General features: G+C 42.8%; 1 protein-coding gene across 1 annotated transcript; it reads right to left on the bottom strand.

Annotated features, from left to right (window-relative positions):
* Nucleotides 1-6943: 6943 nt before the first annotated feature.
* Nucleotides 6944-14489, bottom strand: tubgcp3 (tubulin, gamma complex associated protein 3). Its single transcript, XM_037242317.1, has 22 exons — nucleotides 14295-14489; nucleotides 13657-13764; nucleotides 13215-13282; nucleotides 13069-13146; nucleotides 12790-12998; nucleotides 12297-12466; nucleotides 12107-12219; nucleotides 11611-11736; nucleotides 11472-11540; nucleotides 11268-11391; nucleotides 11027-11193; nucleotides 10842-10952; nucleotides 10664-10772; nucleotides 9603-9792; nucleotides 9284-9488; nucleotides 9084-9219; nucleotides 8920-9008; nucleotides 8691-8822; nucleotides 8471-8611; nucleotides 8285-8401; nucleotides 8107-8201; nucleotides 6944-7950 (listed from the first exon to the last, which is right to left on the bottom strand). The coding sequence occupies exons 1-22, from the start codon at nucleotides 14368-14370 to the stop codon at nucleotides 7884-7886; spliced, it is 2700 nt and encodes an 899-aa protein (XP_037098212.1). The 5' UTR covers nucleotides 14371-14489; the 3' UTR covers nucleotides 6944-7883.
* Nucleotides 14490-14673: the final 184 nt, after the last annotated feature.

The raw sequence follows: 14673 nt of genomic DNA, 5'->3' as shown, positions 1-14673 counted from the left end.
TCGCAATGTGTCAAGTGTATTTCTGCTGTCGTCTCGATGGGAAGTTGTTGTAGATCGTCTGATTCGATGCCATTTGCTTTCTACAGTGGAACCTCCAAAGCCAAACAGCTGGTTGAAATCTTCGAAGTTCCACTGTGGAACAAATGTTGCCATTACTCCGGTCCAGTGTGCCTCACACGATGTTCTCAAAGTGACGTTCCACTGTGAGGGCCATCCCTTGATGAGTTTTTCGCCCAGTGTTGTGCTTGTCTTTTGTAGAAAAAAAAATGTGGATCTTTTCCGTGTATTGTAGCACTCGTGTCGCGCTAGGAAAAGATCAGAAAAGCAGCCCTGACAATCATGTCTGTTGTCATTTTGTTGTCAGTTCGAGGGGGGGGGGGGGATAAACTGGATTTAAAGCTGGCTGTCCCCCACCACAGAGCTCACACACATTTTGTGTTCTTTCCAGTGTACCTGAGCTCTCAACACGGGCCAAAAAGTGTCTCCTTTTCACTTGTAAGGTTTTTCATTTCATAGGATTTAATTCACACCTTCATTTGACCGACCATATCATATTTAAATATAGTATAGATGTATATAAATATACTAACATTTAAAAGTTTGGGGTCCCTCAGAAATGTCCTTTTTTTTATAACTATAATCACTTTTACTTTGTAGAGAATAGCATGAAACTAATCTATAAATTGTTAATGTGGTAAACGATAGTGATGAGAAAATGAAGCTTCATGAACCAGTTGTTGTATTCTTTGGCTCCTCTAGTTGGTTTAAAGTGAGGATTTTAAGAAATGGCAAGTCAGCGCTTTGGTGAACAGAGAGTGCCATCTAGAGGACTAAAACAAAAGAACGGGTTCATGAATCATCTTGAAGCTTCATTTACCCATCATCAATAAATTCCAATTCTAGCTGAATTTGTTTTGTTTTTTTAATGCAATATCGACATAGGCCCTTTTCTAATGGTCCATTGTGTTTGCTAATTGGGTTAGAAGGCTAATGGAATACTTAAAATTGTTCTGGATGATCCCAAACTTTTGAACGGTAGTCCATATATACATCTAAAATTGGGGTACATTGTGGTCATCAAGCAGTACTTGGGAAAGAATGTTCTTCACTGCGCGCGTTAGCATTGAATTGTCAATCGTTAGCTTGTTGGGTAGCAGCTGGATGAATACTGCTTTTGAAAATCTTTCATGTGTTCAAGAAGAATTAGTCTGGAGCACAGAGCGAAGAAGCAGATATCACAGGGTTTTCCAGGTTGTGCTCATCACATATCCCAATTAAGGTGAGCGTCTTCTTCTTGGTGGAGCACCAAAGCTACTTCCTTCACAAAGGGCAACTGCTTGAATTTTCATTTTCATTCACGCGTGCCGCTGCCAGGGACATGTGTTTTAGCGTGGACATGCAGCCATAGCTAGTCAGCAGTGCGGGCACGTTTTAGTGACACGAGACGCTTCGAACTGTGCTCATGATGTAGCCTGTCTCCTTCAGGTTGACTCTGTTCATCCAACAGAAGAATGCCTTACTACATGCATACAAGCATCATTTGGGTAAAAGCTGGAGCGCTTCTCCCCACCCACCTCCTCTCACTGCTTGGACTTTTTTTCACTTGTTGCACGTGTTGTAAAAAAGGTCCAGTGACATGGGGCGGTAGGGGCTAATGCATGTGCTCATGTAGGAAATAGGATGAAGCTTATAGCCAAGGGGTGGGCACCAGCAAGAGACAAATTTGTTGCAATCATTTGATTCCCATCTGAATTCAACTGCTGTTTATTCATATTTATGTCCTTTTTTTTAATTTACATCACATGCAAAAATTGTAACTGTTCATTTTAAAAGTCATGCTGGATGTGGTCCCCAAGAATTGGCTCTAATTTTGCCCACCCCTGCTAAAGTCCATTTCTGCTACTGATTTTCACCGGTCGAGATGCTTTACAGTCTGTTGGATGGTGCGTGTCTGGTTTTTGTTTTTAGGTTCAGGTAAATATTAACAGCAGTTATTAAAGCAAGATGATGTCCAGCATCTCACCGGTGTTAATTCTGTACAGCGACAGTAAATTGGTAGCAAAATGTGACAAGTGCTGACTGTCTTTCAAATAAGATTCAGTTTCTATAACATTCATAATATGCAAATATTGTACAGTTTGTGTCCAACTTATTGTATACACACAGATCAAATAAAAGATTTATAGGAAAAAAAAAAAACATGACTTGCTTGATGTTTTTATTTTGCAATACTCTGTTCAATACTGTTCATTTATAAATCACAGCACTTGGTTAAAGAAAAAAAAAATCAATTGTCAATTACACAAACACAGCCAATCACGATGCACTTCGACTTTGAGCACACATGAGCTAATGAATTGTGCTCACGTGTCAATTATGTTATCTAGTCATTTGTTTTTGCAGAGCAGAACAAAAACAACCCGACATGATTAAGGCCTAATCTCTCTTCATTTGAAAAGCACAGCTGCAAATTGTTCTCTTTGCTTCCACGAAAGAGTCCAGCCATTTGGAATGGATTGATCATCCGTGGCCAACCCTGCTGCCCCTGACATTCCCACTTCTTTGTTCTCCCGCTAATCACTTCAAAGCTCCCCGACCACAAGTTCTCCCTTTGCACTTGGTGTCTGCTCGTCCCATGGCTGTGTGGTGTTTTGCTGAAGCATCATCACAGTGTGAGTTTCTCCATCCTGCCATGTGTGGATTACGGAGCATTACATGTCCTGGCCTGCTGATTGATTCTTCTCAGGCTCTTTATCTGGATTTGGAATTGAACTGCATCACCAATTCTCACTGTCTGCTTCATTATCATCAAAGAAAACAGACACACTTCCATGTTCTTCTACACACACACACACACACACGCCATTTTCACTTTCACGTCTGTCACGTCCCTTTCGGCTGCGTGGAAACATAAAGGTATCTTAGCTCAGCAGATTTTTATGTTTATGTTATGTTATGTTATGTTATGTTACGTTACGTTACGTTACGTTACGTTACGTTCCACATTGCATGTGGAAAATAACTGCACAGCAACAGGATTATTTCTCATACATATAAATCACCTCACTGCAATCCCCGGTGGTTTTATTGGGAAACAATATTTTGTGGCTGAACATGTGGTTGCTGTATTTTTATGATCGATTTTATGATTTTTATGATTCAAACATGCCGCCATTGCCAAGGAAGAAACAGTTGACCCTGCTGCTAAAGCTTAAGACTTTGGGCCGATAAAACAAGAATCTTCCTATTTTTCACAAGGTGAAGTTGGTAAGTATGTATGATTCTGATTTATGAAATAACTAATCAATGTATAAGGCATGTCTCTTTGAGATTAGACAATAGCTACACTGCAAATGACTGTTGACACCATTGTGAGTCTCCATAAAACTACAATTAGCCAAAGTGACTCAGCAAAAAGTCTCGGCATTATATGTTGACTCGTTTGCAGGTCAATAATTCTACGGGAAATCCTTTTTTTCTCTTTTTCATATCCACAAAAGCAAAAACATCTGTCTCGTTCAGATCATTTGGTTTCATGGATGTGTTACGTGACGATGGTAATGTGCCGCTTTGTGGTCACGCCATGTCTGCCATTAAAGGCCTGGCCCTGCACAGTCCTGACCAAGACACGGAAGTTCAATCATATTACCCCACTTTGAAGATTTTCTTACTTCTCCATAAAACATAACATGGTTTAGCATCTTGCCATTTTATGCGACACAGTCTATCCTAAAACCTTTCTTTGCAACAAGCTTTGGTGGTCCCAAGAGCTGAAAAGAAATCTGACTGATGAAGAAAGAGAAATGTGGAGAAGGGAGGTGAGAAAGCAATCATTTATCTCTCCGGTAAAAAGTGACATTTAGTGTATGTGCACACACACACACGCACACACACACACACACGTACCTGCGCTGGTTCAGCCTTGTGTCGCCCAGCAAACACAGTCTGAATACTGATTAACCAATCAGGGCCTGCTTCTGCCCGGCGCCAGAGATGCTTGTTGGATACCATGGCAACTATTAAAGCCTCAGCCAAATCTCTCTCTCACTGAGGATGGATGTGAGCATATTCCTCCAGCTTAGACCGTGGAAAAGAACTTTTTATCTGGATAATCCATCCATTTTCGGAACCGCTTCATCCTCGCGAGGGTCGCGGACGGGCTGGAGCAGTCTTTGGGCGGGGCAAACCCTAAACTGGTCTAGAGCCAATCGCAGATGATCATAATTATAATAACAATTCTGAACAGCAAAGTACAATGTTAAACATGAACTTGTGCACTCATGAAGGTGCATCTAAAACACTGCAATAAACTTGATTAATGAATAGTACTGCATCTCAGAAATCAAATTAAAACAGAGCAAGATAGTACGTATTGTATATCCCGCCTTTAAGATGTCATTTATTCTAGCGTGTTGTTGTGAAAGCACATCAGGATATAAAAGGGTTTCATGAATTGGAAGGAAAAAAGCGTGGAAATCAAGCCTATATTGTATTTCTTTTCAGCCCTGCACAAAACGACTGGAGACCAGCCCAGCGTGTTGTTTCGTTCATAAAAAGGCAGTATCGAGCGCCTTCCTCCCTCTCTGTTGGAAGTATCTTTGAAGCCACTGTGCTATATGAAGAAACAGGAGAGACATTTCTTTCTAAATTGGTTTGCTTTATTTCTGTAGGCCCATTTTTTCAGGCATGGAAACAGGAAATGGACTGAATTCAGCCAGACAAAGTGATCAATGCCGACACTCCAAATAATGTTCAGGCTTGGTGACCTTGGTAAAAATGAAGGATACGTCCTTGTCAAAGGCTGTTTATTCAGTTTCTTAACAAAAGCAGATCACAGACTTAAAGTCATTTTAAATATCAACTTTAAGAAACATTAAAAGATGTCAACGAGTGCCTTATCAGTACAAATTACAATTTAGATTGCACAATGACTGAATTCTGTGGAAGAAAAATATACAATCACCCTATAAATTTCCATTGCTTAAATCAGGCGTGTCAAACTCATTTTTTTTGCAGGCCGCATTGTAGTCATAGCTTCTTTCGGAGGGCCATTATGACTGTCAACCCAAATAAAAGTATGAGCACCTTATATTATTTACAGTAAAAGCGACAAAACAAACTGACAAATGACTCATTTTCAAATCAGACGAGTAAAAACTGGTCAAATATTTAGAAAAAAAGATATCATTAAAAATGAAGAGAATTTGCAATTCTAGTAATGACACACGAATTTGATGCACAATTTGTCTTCGCGGGCCACATCAAATGATGTGGCGGGCCGTATCTGGCCCCCGGCCGGGCCTTGACTTTGACACCAGTGGCCTAAATGAACACCTGCATCAGACTACCGCTCGTTAGTTTGCATTTAAATAGGAGTGGGCAAACTTTGGAGAGCTGCCGGAGCAATCGTGAATCATGGTGCCAACATGAGAGATGTTCATTGAAACAAAGGAGAGGATGATCGAACTTCTGAAACAAGGTCAAATCATCAAAGATGGTCACACTCGCTCGGCTGTGTCTAAATTACAAGGTTGTAAAAGGCAAGACCAAGGAAGAAATCAAAGCATCATGACAGAAAACAGAGCATCTGCAACAAAACAAATTAGGAATAAATAGGATTGATGAAGAGTGACGTTGCTCTCAAGTCCATGCCTCTGAGACTACAAGTGGTGAGCTAAAGTGTTTGTTTCTTGTTTTGTTTTGTTTCATTCGTGTTATTTCCCTCATGTTTCATCTTTGCTTGGTCTGGAAACTTAATTGCTACTGACTAACACGTTTGTCATGTTTCATATGTGTATGTTTTATGACTTGAATTCAGTGCATATTTATTAATAGGTCACACTGATGTTTATTTTATTTTTTCACGTCTCCTTCTAAATAAATTCTAACCCATAAAACATGGCATTTTCAACAGTAGTACGTAGAACTCCACTGCACTGCTTGAGTAAGCTCACCCGAAAGAGCAATATGGCCTGTTTGCTAAGATGATCAGACACACGTCTGCTAGCATCTGGAAATGCCACTAAATGTCAGATGCTGACTTGATGGCACAGTTTATTTTCAGGTGGACCTAATAATTTTGCTCCAAGCTCATCTGGGGGCTGCGAAGCCTGCTAAAAATAGAATTTGAAACACCCAAAAGCACTTTATAAGTTATTGCTAGTGATGGGGAAAATGAAGCTTCATGAACCAGTTGTATTTTTTGGCTCCTCGAGATGGCAATGTTGGTTTAAAGTGAGGGTTTTAAGAAATGGTGGGCTTTCAGCTCTTTGGTGAACAGAGAGTGCCATCTAGAGGTCTAAGTAAACACAACAACGGGTTCATGAATCATCTTGAAGCTTCATTTGCCCATCATTAGTTATTGTCACACATAGTACCGTCCTTCCATTTCCTCCGAGCAATGCCAGAAGTCGGCCAACAGGTTATTATTGTTCAGCAGTGTGTTCTCGCGTGAGGTGGTTAGAAGAAACCACAGCTCCCTCTGGTGGCGTTTTGAGTGCAGCGTAAGCATGAGGTTTCTTCCATGCAAGCCATTTTATATCAGTTGTGATCAAGTCAAGTCAAATGTATTTACTATATGGCCCTTAATCGTAAACATGTCTCAAAGGGCTTCACCTCCAGGAGGGCAAGGAAAAACACACAAAATCTCAACTAGGGAAAAATTAGTTGTGATGCAAAAGAGCATTTAGACTTAATTGGTGTTCAATTTTGTACTATGGTGACAGCAAATATGAATTGAGTTCCGAGAATAATTTAAAAAAAAAACATTACTTTATTGAACGCACATTGCGTTGCTTCGGTTCTCTTGTTTTGCAGTTAACGTGACATGATGTGCAATGTAAAGGACAACAGGGTTCAGCGCCACATCACTTCTTTACACGTGCAGCACCAATCCGTTTCAAAATAACAAATAGCAGAAAGAAAACAATTTCAGTCATTCAAATAATGATCAAGCAGAAGTTTATGGCAGTTGATTTTTTTTTTTTCTCATCTGAGGTAAAGTTAATTAGCTGACTTTTGCTTCATGTTGTCCCTAAGAACACAAATTCATTATGGAATTAAAAAAAAAAGAATCACACAAGGGCAAACATGAGTCTTTCATCTTTGTGCATACAAAATGAAACCATTTCACATTCAATCTGAGATCAAATGCAGTTGCACTGATTGCCAGAATTGGGCAATTTCGCAAATTCTGCCCATTCGTCTTTTGTCTGCAACCTGGCCACCCCACCATTGTTGTCAGCCCATCTTTATTCATAATATACAGTATATTAATATAATATACCGTCTATTCGTCCCCGTTATTTAAAAAGGGCCTCCGCCCTCACTTTCACTACTGTCATTTTTTTTTTAACTTTCTCTTCCCTCATCTGCAAAAAAAATTGTGGAGACGGATTAGCGGACCATTCCGTCTGTCGCTGGGACGGAATTCCCACCTCTGCTGATTGCATTGCTTCGAATCAGTCTGTGTGACTCCTGTAGCTCCAGCAAGATTCCGAGAGCCTGTGTCCTGATTACTGAAGTGTTACTAAGTAAGCTCTGACCCACACACTGCTACTCATGATCACAGTGACATCCCTGGTGTGTCGAAATACATAACTGTAATGAAATGGATTGAATTTCTGCTCCTATAACATAACTACGAAACAAAGAATGAATGTCACGTACATGCATATTTACAGTACTCGTGTGTTGGGCCATAAAAAGCCATCAGTAAGGCTTGTTTGATAGTTTTTTCTGGAGCAGACTTCCACTGAGTTGTCACTAGGTGGCTCCCATTGATATCAGATTGTTGAGAGCTCCACCGAGGCAGCCATTATTTTGGAATGACTTGCTGGTTGTCTGGTCTGTGTTGTCATACGAAATGTTCCAACAAGGAGGTGTCAGATATTGGACATCCGGCGCCCCCGTGTGGCTCCTAGTGATGCTCGCAGCCTCGGTTCTCTGGCCCTGAAAACAAAATAGGTAAGAGGGGTATTGATCCCTCAGCGGGAGGAGTATCGGTGGGCACGTCACTCTGTCCATCATTATTTGGCTGACGACTCGGGTGGACTAGGCAGGCCTGAAATGGCGAGTGACGTGCCCACCGCCGAAGCTCGGCCATACCTATAGTGCTCATTGAAGTCGAGTCTGAAGCTGAGGAAACGAAGACTTTCATCTGAGCTGGTGGTCAGCAGCACCAGAAACTGCTGGACAATACTCTGAGGAGAGCAAAACACGGAGAACGTGACGAAGGGGAAGGACAAGCAGGTGGTGGCAATATGTGTGGGGGAAAGCTTGCAACCTGGTAAAAGTGTGTGAGAATGCGGAGTTGGGAGCACATCTTTGGTATAGTTTCCTGAAACTCCCGAATCCTCCTCTTCTCCTCAGCTTCCTGTTCAGCGGTCACACCCCACTGACCCTAAAATGCACAGACCCGTGTTCAGCACAGTTGAGTTTATTTGTGGCTACTCTCTCTTGGCTGTCTCACCTCCTCCTGGTTCTGCTGCTTCTTCTCCTCAAACTGCAACTGGAGGGCCAGTTCCTCCAGTGCAGCGCGGTACAGGGAGTCCTGAGCATTCTGGAACTCGATAATTTGGTCAAAGATGGCCCTCAGTTGGTTCAAAAGAGACTTTAGAAGGTGGGTGAGAATCAAGTGTGAGTCATTTTAGCAATGTCATTTTCCACTGACAGATGTACTATTATATTACCCTGCTGCTATTGTCCAGCAAGCATCGCGAGATGATGGTGTCGAGGAAGACTTCATGGGCTGCAATGATGTGATCGAGGTCTTGTGCTTGCTGTACTTTATTCCATAGCTCATCCCAGGAACACTCCAGGACCTATAAAGACACAAAAGTAGGGCCCATAGTTGGACTAATCTGAACTTAAAATGCGCTTTTAATGACGTGACTGCAATAGTCTCACGAATGGCCTGACCTCAAAGGTGATGTAGTATTGCATTTGATGGATGAAGTGGACCATCTCAGACGCCAGGATGTGGCACTGATGCAGCACGCCGGACAGTTCTGTTTGGGTAGGCGAGCACCAAAAGTTCAACTTTGTAAAGGAGGCTAGTAAGCATTTTGTGTGTGTTTACAAACCAGGCATAGTTTTGAGCAGCTTGGCATTACACATCTGTCCTTTCCAGATGTCAGTTAGTATGTACTCCATTCTCTTGGCCCTCCACAGGAAGTTAAAAACACGCAGGTAGTGGCCCATACATTCCCTGGTAAACACCTGTCACACATAGCTTGATGAACACAAAAGGCGAAAACACAGACAAGTGTCTGCGAGCGGTTACCGTAGCAATTGGTCCGTCAACATGGTAGTCCAGACTGAACACATCCCAGCCGGTATCGCCAGGAGAAACCTCGAGTAGTCGCACATCAAGCCGTTTGAGGATCTCCACGTTGTCATACTGGGCGTTGGTTGCTCTGACGGCTGTTTCTAAGATACCCGTCAGGTTGTGTTGGTACAAAGTGGTGGCAGGTCTCGCCAGTTCTGGTCTACATCAAAAGAGTTGGAACTTGAAAAAAACAAAAACCCCCGCTGCTGTCTAATTTACTTTTCTACTTTATTATTCAGGAGCGGCGATGAGACAAGAAGAATGTGCTGCTTACTTGAGCAGATCCATAAGGTGTCTGATGAAGTCTCCCTGGCCCAACAGCAAGTATCTCCTCATGGCCTGCAGGTGCTCCAACAGCAAGTAGTTCCGGTTGAGGACATCCAGCAGGTATTTACTGGTGTCAAAGTAGGCGGCGTCAATCTTCTCCTGAAACGCCCCCTCCAGGTCCGACAGCAGTTCGGCTGCTACAAGATACAGGCCAGCGTTGGTGAACTTTGGGAAATGTTACTTTTAACACCGTGGTAGTGTGGTAGCAAACAGACACTTTAATTAGTGATGGAGAAAATGAAGCTTCATGAACTAGTTGGTGTGTTCTTTGGCTCCTCTAGATGGCAGTGTTGGTTTAACGTGAGGGTTTTAAGAAATGGCAAGTCGGTGGGCCATCTAGAGGTCTAAGTAAACACAACAACAGGTTCATGAATCATCTTGAAGCTTCATTTGCCCATCATTAAAAGGTGTTGGATTAACACTAGTAGATTTGGAGTGTACTCAGGTTACAATATTACTATTTGTTAGTATAGCTCCTTTAGCATTCTAATTACATAGCTCAGTACCTACAGCACAAACTGAACACAGACATTTAGTGTTATGTTTGAATAATCAATATAAGTTGCTGCTGGGCAACAAAAAAAAAAAACCTGCTCAGTCATATTTTCCAATGCAACTATTCTATTTCTGAAATATAATTGAAAGACTTGTCAGAATGATGCAGTTTACAGCTAAATAAAACCAGAATATTCAACAATAATATTCTTGTGCATCTGTCCTACAGTCAAAATTGGATGTCATAGGATGTCCACGGGCCACAGAAAAAGCCGCCGGCAGCTGATAAAGATGTGATTCTATTTTTAACAGTGTGGTCTTGGTAAAGGTTTGCTCTAGTCGTTGAGGGACAAAGTTACGCCCTTCAACACAGAAAGTAAAAGCTGCAAATCTGACAGACTGGGGTCATTAGCTAAGTGTCCTTCACTGGTAGAGAAGCCAAGGACAGTGAGCGGGAAGAGCATTGATCATTTACAGCGCCGGAATGTTTCAATATCTCCAAATAATTCCTACCATCTTTGGGTGTGTCTGTAGAGTTGGAGGCTGGTGTGATTTTGCCTGGTGGCGTTCGGTCATGACAAACCTGGTGCAGGAAGTTGATGGATTTACCAATGAGCAGAACCTGCAGAAAGGGGCTGATGAGAACAGGATGAAACTTCTTCTCAGTGGGATTAGAAACACGTGAGCATACCTTACGAGCTTGGTCCATCGTGATGAACGAAGGGATCATTGACTTCCTCAGCGAGTACTTGTCGTGCCATAAGCGATCGGTTTTCACGTTTGGATCTGATGCCACGAAGAACTACAAACAAGTATAAAGCTTGGTGAAGTCACGCACAATTGAATCGGCTTTTCAATTGGTGCGTGTCAATTCACCTCGTGGTAAGTGTCTTCGAGCTCTCCGTCGTAGATCCACCGATACAAGAAATTAAGGATGGGGTGTGACACCAGACTGAGGATGTGTTGCACCAACGCCCTCATCTGCGGGTCTCCCGTTTTCCCATAGGCGTGAACAGCCGAGGCGAGCTCCCCACCTTTCCGGCCTGACGCCGACACAATGCCAATTAACCTACCGGGAATCCCAAATAAGGCAGCGCAATTCACACGCCGAGGTTACCTTGACAGAAGTCGACTAGGGCGGCGAGCGTTTTAAGCCGTACTTTGGGGTCATACATCCAGACCAGGAGCCTTCTGAGAGTCAGATTGCTGTCTGTACACATCTGGTCATCTTCCACCTGCATCTACAATGGACATGCATGTCAGCAAAGCAAATGATGTTAGCTAACAGCAAAGAAATATGTGGAGGAATCAGCTCTGATACCTGAGAGTGGAGGACAGACAGGAGTCTGTAGTATTCCTTCAGCTCTTGGTGGAGCGATGCGCAGAAGCTCTGGGCCGGAGGAGCAAAAACATTAGACAAATTGCACGAGTGGACTTCAAGTAAACTATTAGCAACGCACCTGTCCAACTAGTCCAAAAGCCCGGTCAAGGCTCCTGGCATCTGTGTACTTGCGGACCTTATTGTGGAGCCAGCCAAGCTCAGACAGTCTGCTGCTGGTGTCCCTCAGGGATTTGCTCACCATCACCTGGAGAAGCACAAGGGCATGACACGAGATCCAGAAAAGAATGATCTTGTACAAAATGGCCACACTTGAACAGTACGAGATTGAGCACAGGGATAGACGGGCCAAGGACAATGTGGTTTTCTGCCAAAGAGCTCCCTATTGATCTGTTGAAGCTTTACCATCAACCCAGATTGTCTGGATATCAAATCATCTGCTGGACGGTGTGGCTATTAATCGTTGCAGACTGTCGACGCGCTCCAAAATTTGCTCGACAGGATTTGAAGAGTGGAAAACCAAAAGAATTCAAATCATCAAAACATTTTGCAGGAAAAGCCTCAGCTATGCATGACACTGGCATTTATGGTATTGTGTTCATCCTCGTTGAAGGTACCTTGGTGTCTATTTGGTAACAATTATCTTGGGTGCTCATCTTGATGAACTTGCCATCAATCCCCTGGAACACATAGAGGATGTCCCGCACCAGTGCCGCCTCGTTCACCTCACCTACACATGAGCAAATAAAAGCAATGAGCGCAAAGGATTTACATTTGTGTCAGCTTGAGATGAAAAGTCAGACCCACCTGATGCATCGCCATCCTGCCTGAGGCGGACTGCTCTGGTGCTGGCTTGCGAAGGTCCAAGGGTTGGCCGAATGGCGGCCGGGCCCAGAGCCGAGGCGCTTGCGGGAAGAGTCCAGGCGAGTCGAGACACCCCAGGTGGAGCGACTCCTGCCGCAGACTGTGGGGCTTGACTGAAAAATCCAGATATCATTCATTTTGTTTTTTGAAAACGCTGTGGGGAGACTATGGACTTTGTAGAAATTGTTCTTATGATTCCATCTTATCCCATCTTTACACGTGTTTGATAGTCTTCAACACCCAAGCAGAAAAACGTAAAAATATAGATGCGAATTTGAAAGGGCCACAAAAACCTCTTCATGGGTTTGTGCGCAGTTGACCAGTGTAAAAATAATCGGAGTTGAGTATGACGATAAAAGCGTTTTAATGTGTGCTTATGAAAGAAAAAGAAAAAAATCTGTCATAGGTTTGATGGATTTGTGTACACAAGTCTCACCCTGCCAACAGTGACTGCGGTGTTGGTGTGGGTCCATTGAGTGTGTACACTCCTAAACTTGAGATACCACTGGTGGCCATGCTAGTTGAAAAGCCGCTGCCCCTCTCCGCATAGCCCAGAGTCAGACTCTGGGGCCGGGCGCAGTAGAACGGGGTGGAGTGGGCATCTCGAGGGAGAGCCTGAGCAAACAGAACCCCATAGTTTCCAACCTGGAAAAGCAGACAATATTGTTATACTTGGACTGTAAACGAGCAAACACAGAAAGTAAACATGTCGCACCCTACTGGAGGGCTTGCGGGGATCTTCAGAAAGTCTGAGAAGCAAGTAGAGAACAGACCAGCAATGCTTCAGAACTCCCTGTCAAACATGAGAGCAACATTGACATATTTTGGCCCCCTGGAGATGTGACAGTAAGCAGTACCAACCTGTGTCTGTAGTTTTCTATGCAGCTCGGAGAAGAGAGCGGCATCTGCCTCTCGTCGCTGCTTCAGCACTGTAAGTAAAAAATCTCAAGGCGTAATTATAAAGTGCCAGTGACGACATGCAATCCAACATCACCTCCAAGGCCGCCAGACAATCTGTACTCAATAAACATGTCACACTGTAAATGGAGTGCTATTTTTACATGAGAGCTTTGATTGATTGTTTTCCAACTAATGGTACAACTCAGGCAACTTTGATGGGTCGACTGGGAATTTACTCAGTGTTTCAGCCGTTTCAGTAGAGTGCAACATAAAAAGCTTTAGTACACTAAGAAGCAGGTCTAAAAAAATCACTTGACAACAGTATAGACTGGATATTGACGCTAAAAGGAGTAACGCTGCTGTGTTGTTATTGGCAGACGGTTTTAGCAAAACGTCGACTTACATTCTTTCTTGATCTTCTCCGTCACCAGGAATTCATCTTGTTCAATAGTGGGAGCGTAGTTACTGCCAATGACTCGCACTGCATACTGGAACTGTTGGGCAACTTCAGCTGATAAGCAGTGATGAATAAGGGACAGAAAACAGAAAATGATTAGCTTTTGAATACATATTGCTACTATAAATTGGTATTTTATTCTCATTTTTAGTTGTTGATTTGCTCAAATAACGCCAATTTTCCACTTGCCTGTTCATAATGCATGCAATGACCTGCGGCTGGCTACATTTAAGAGGAACCGGCATCTTTACATGTACTGATGCACCGGACATAGCACAGCTCACGGGCTAAAAACCTCGATTGCACAAGGTTGGTTTGTGTGTAGTTGTTTTATTGCAAACCTTTTTTTTTTAAACACTGATAGGGAATCACCCGTTTTATTTATAGTGATGATTCCATCATTAGACACTGTGGGGATATGCAGTGGGAAATATTGCTAGAAATTGTGACGTCTTACGAAAAAGCGAAAACACCGAATGTTGACAAAGATGACAAACAGACATTTACAATAAGTGACAATATGATTGATGCTGTGACAATCCATGAATTTCAATGAGGCTCGAATCCGAGTTATGCTAATGTACCTTCGCTTTTCCCCGTAATTCTGCAGCAGAGACTCTGAAGAAGCACGTTGGGTGATTTCTGATCTTGGGTCGCCATTCTAGCCGAGGCTGACGTTTTGGGTGGTTTAAATGGCGAATAAATGACACTATGGAACTCAGAAATGCGTTCAACCACCCATTGCTAGCAGCGCCATTTTGCTACGTTTAGTCAAGTCCACGTCAACAAGGGACAAAAGAGCAAAGTCTTCAAAATAAGATATTTTAAGTATGTACTTTATAAGACGAATCATATTTATCAATGAAATAATAACAAAATCGAAAAGATTATTACTATACAAAAATATTAACGTCCCAAAAATTCACTAGCAAGTTCATAACTGCCACGTTAACTGTTATGAAG

Source organism: Syngnathus acus, chromosome 2, assembly GCF_901709675.1.
Source record: "Syngnathus acus chromosome 2, fSynAcu1.2, whole genome shotgun sequence".
Taxonomy (NCBI): domain Eukaryota; kingdom Metazoa; phylum Chordata; class Actinopteri; order Syngnathiformes; family Syngnathidae; genus Syngnathus; species Syngnathus acus.
Note: the sequence above shows the minus strand (reverse complement) of the source record. Positions and strands in the feature narration are given on the sequence as shown.

Coding starts and splice junctions, on each gene's coding strand:
- tubgcp3 (XM_037242317.1), bottom strand. CDS start 14,370: ATGGCGACCCAAGATCAGAAATCACCCAACGTGCTTCTTCAGAGTCTC. Junction 9,793..10,663: donor TACAGACACACCCAAAGATG/GTAGGAATTATT, acceptor TGTATCTTGTAG/CAGCCGAACTGCTGTCGGAC. Junction 8,823..8,919: donor AATACTACATCACCTTTGAG/GTCAGGCCATTC, acceptor GTGTCTTTATAG/GTCCTGGAGTGTTCCTGGGA.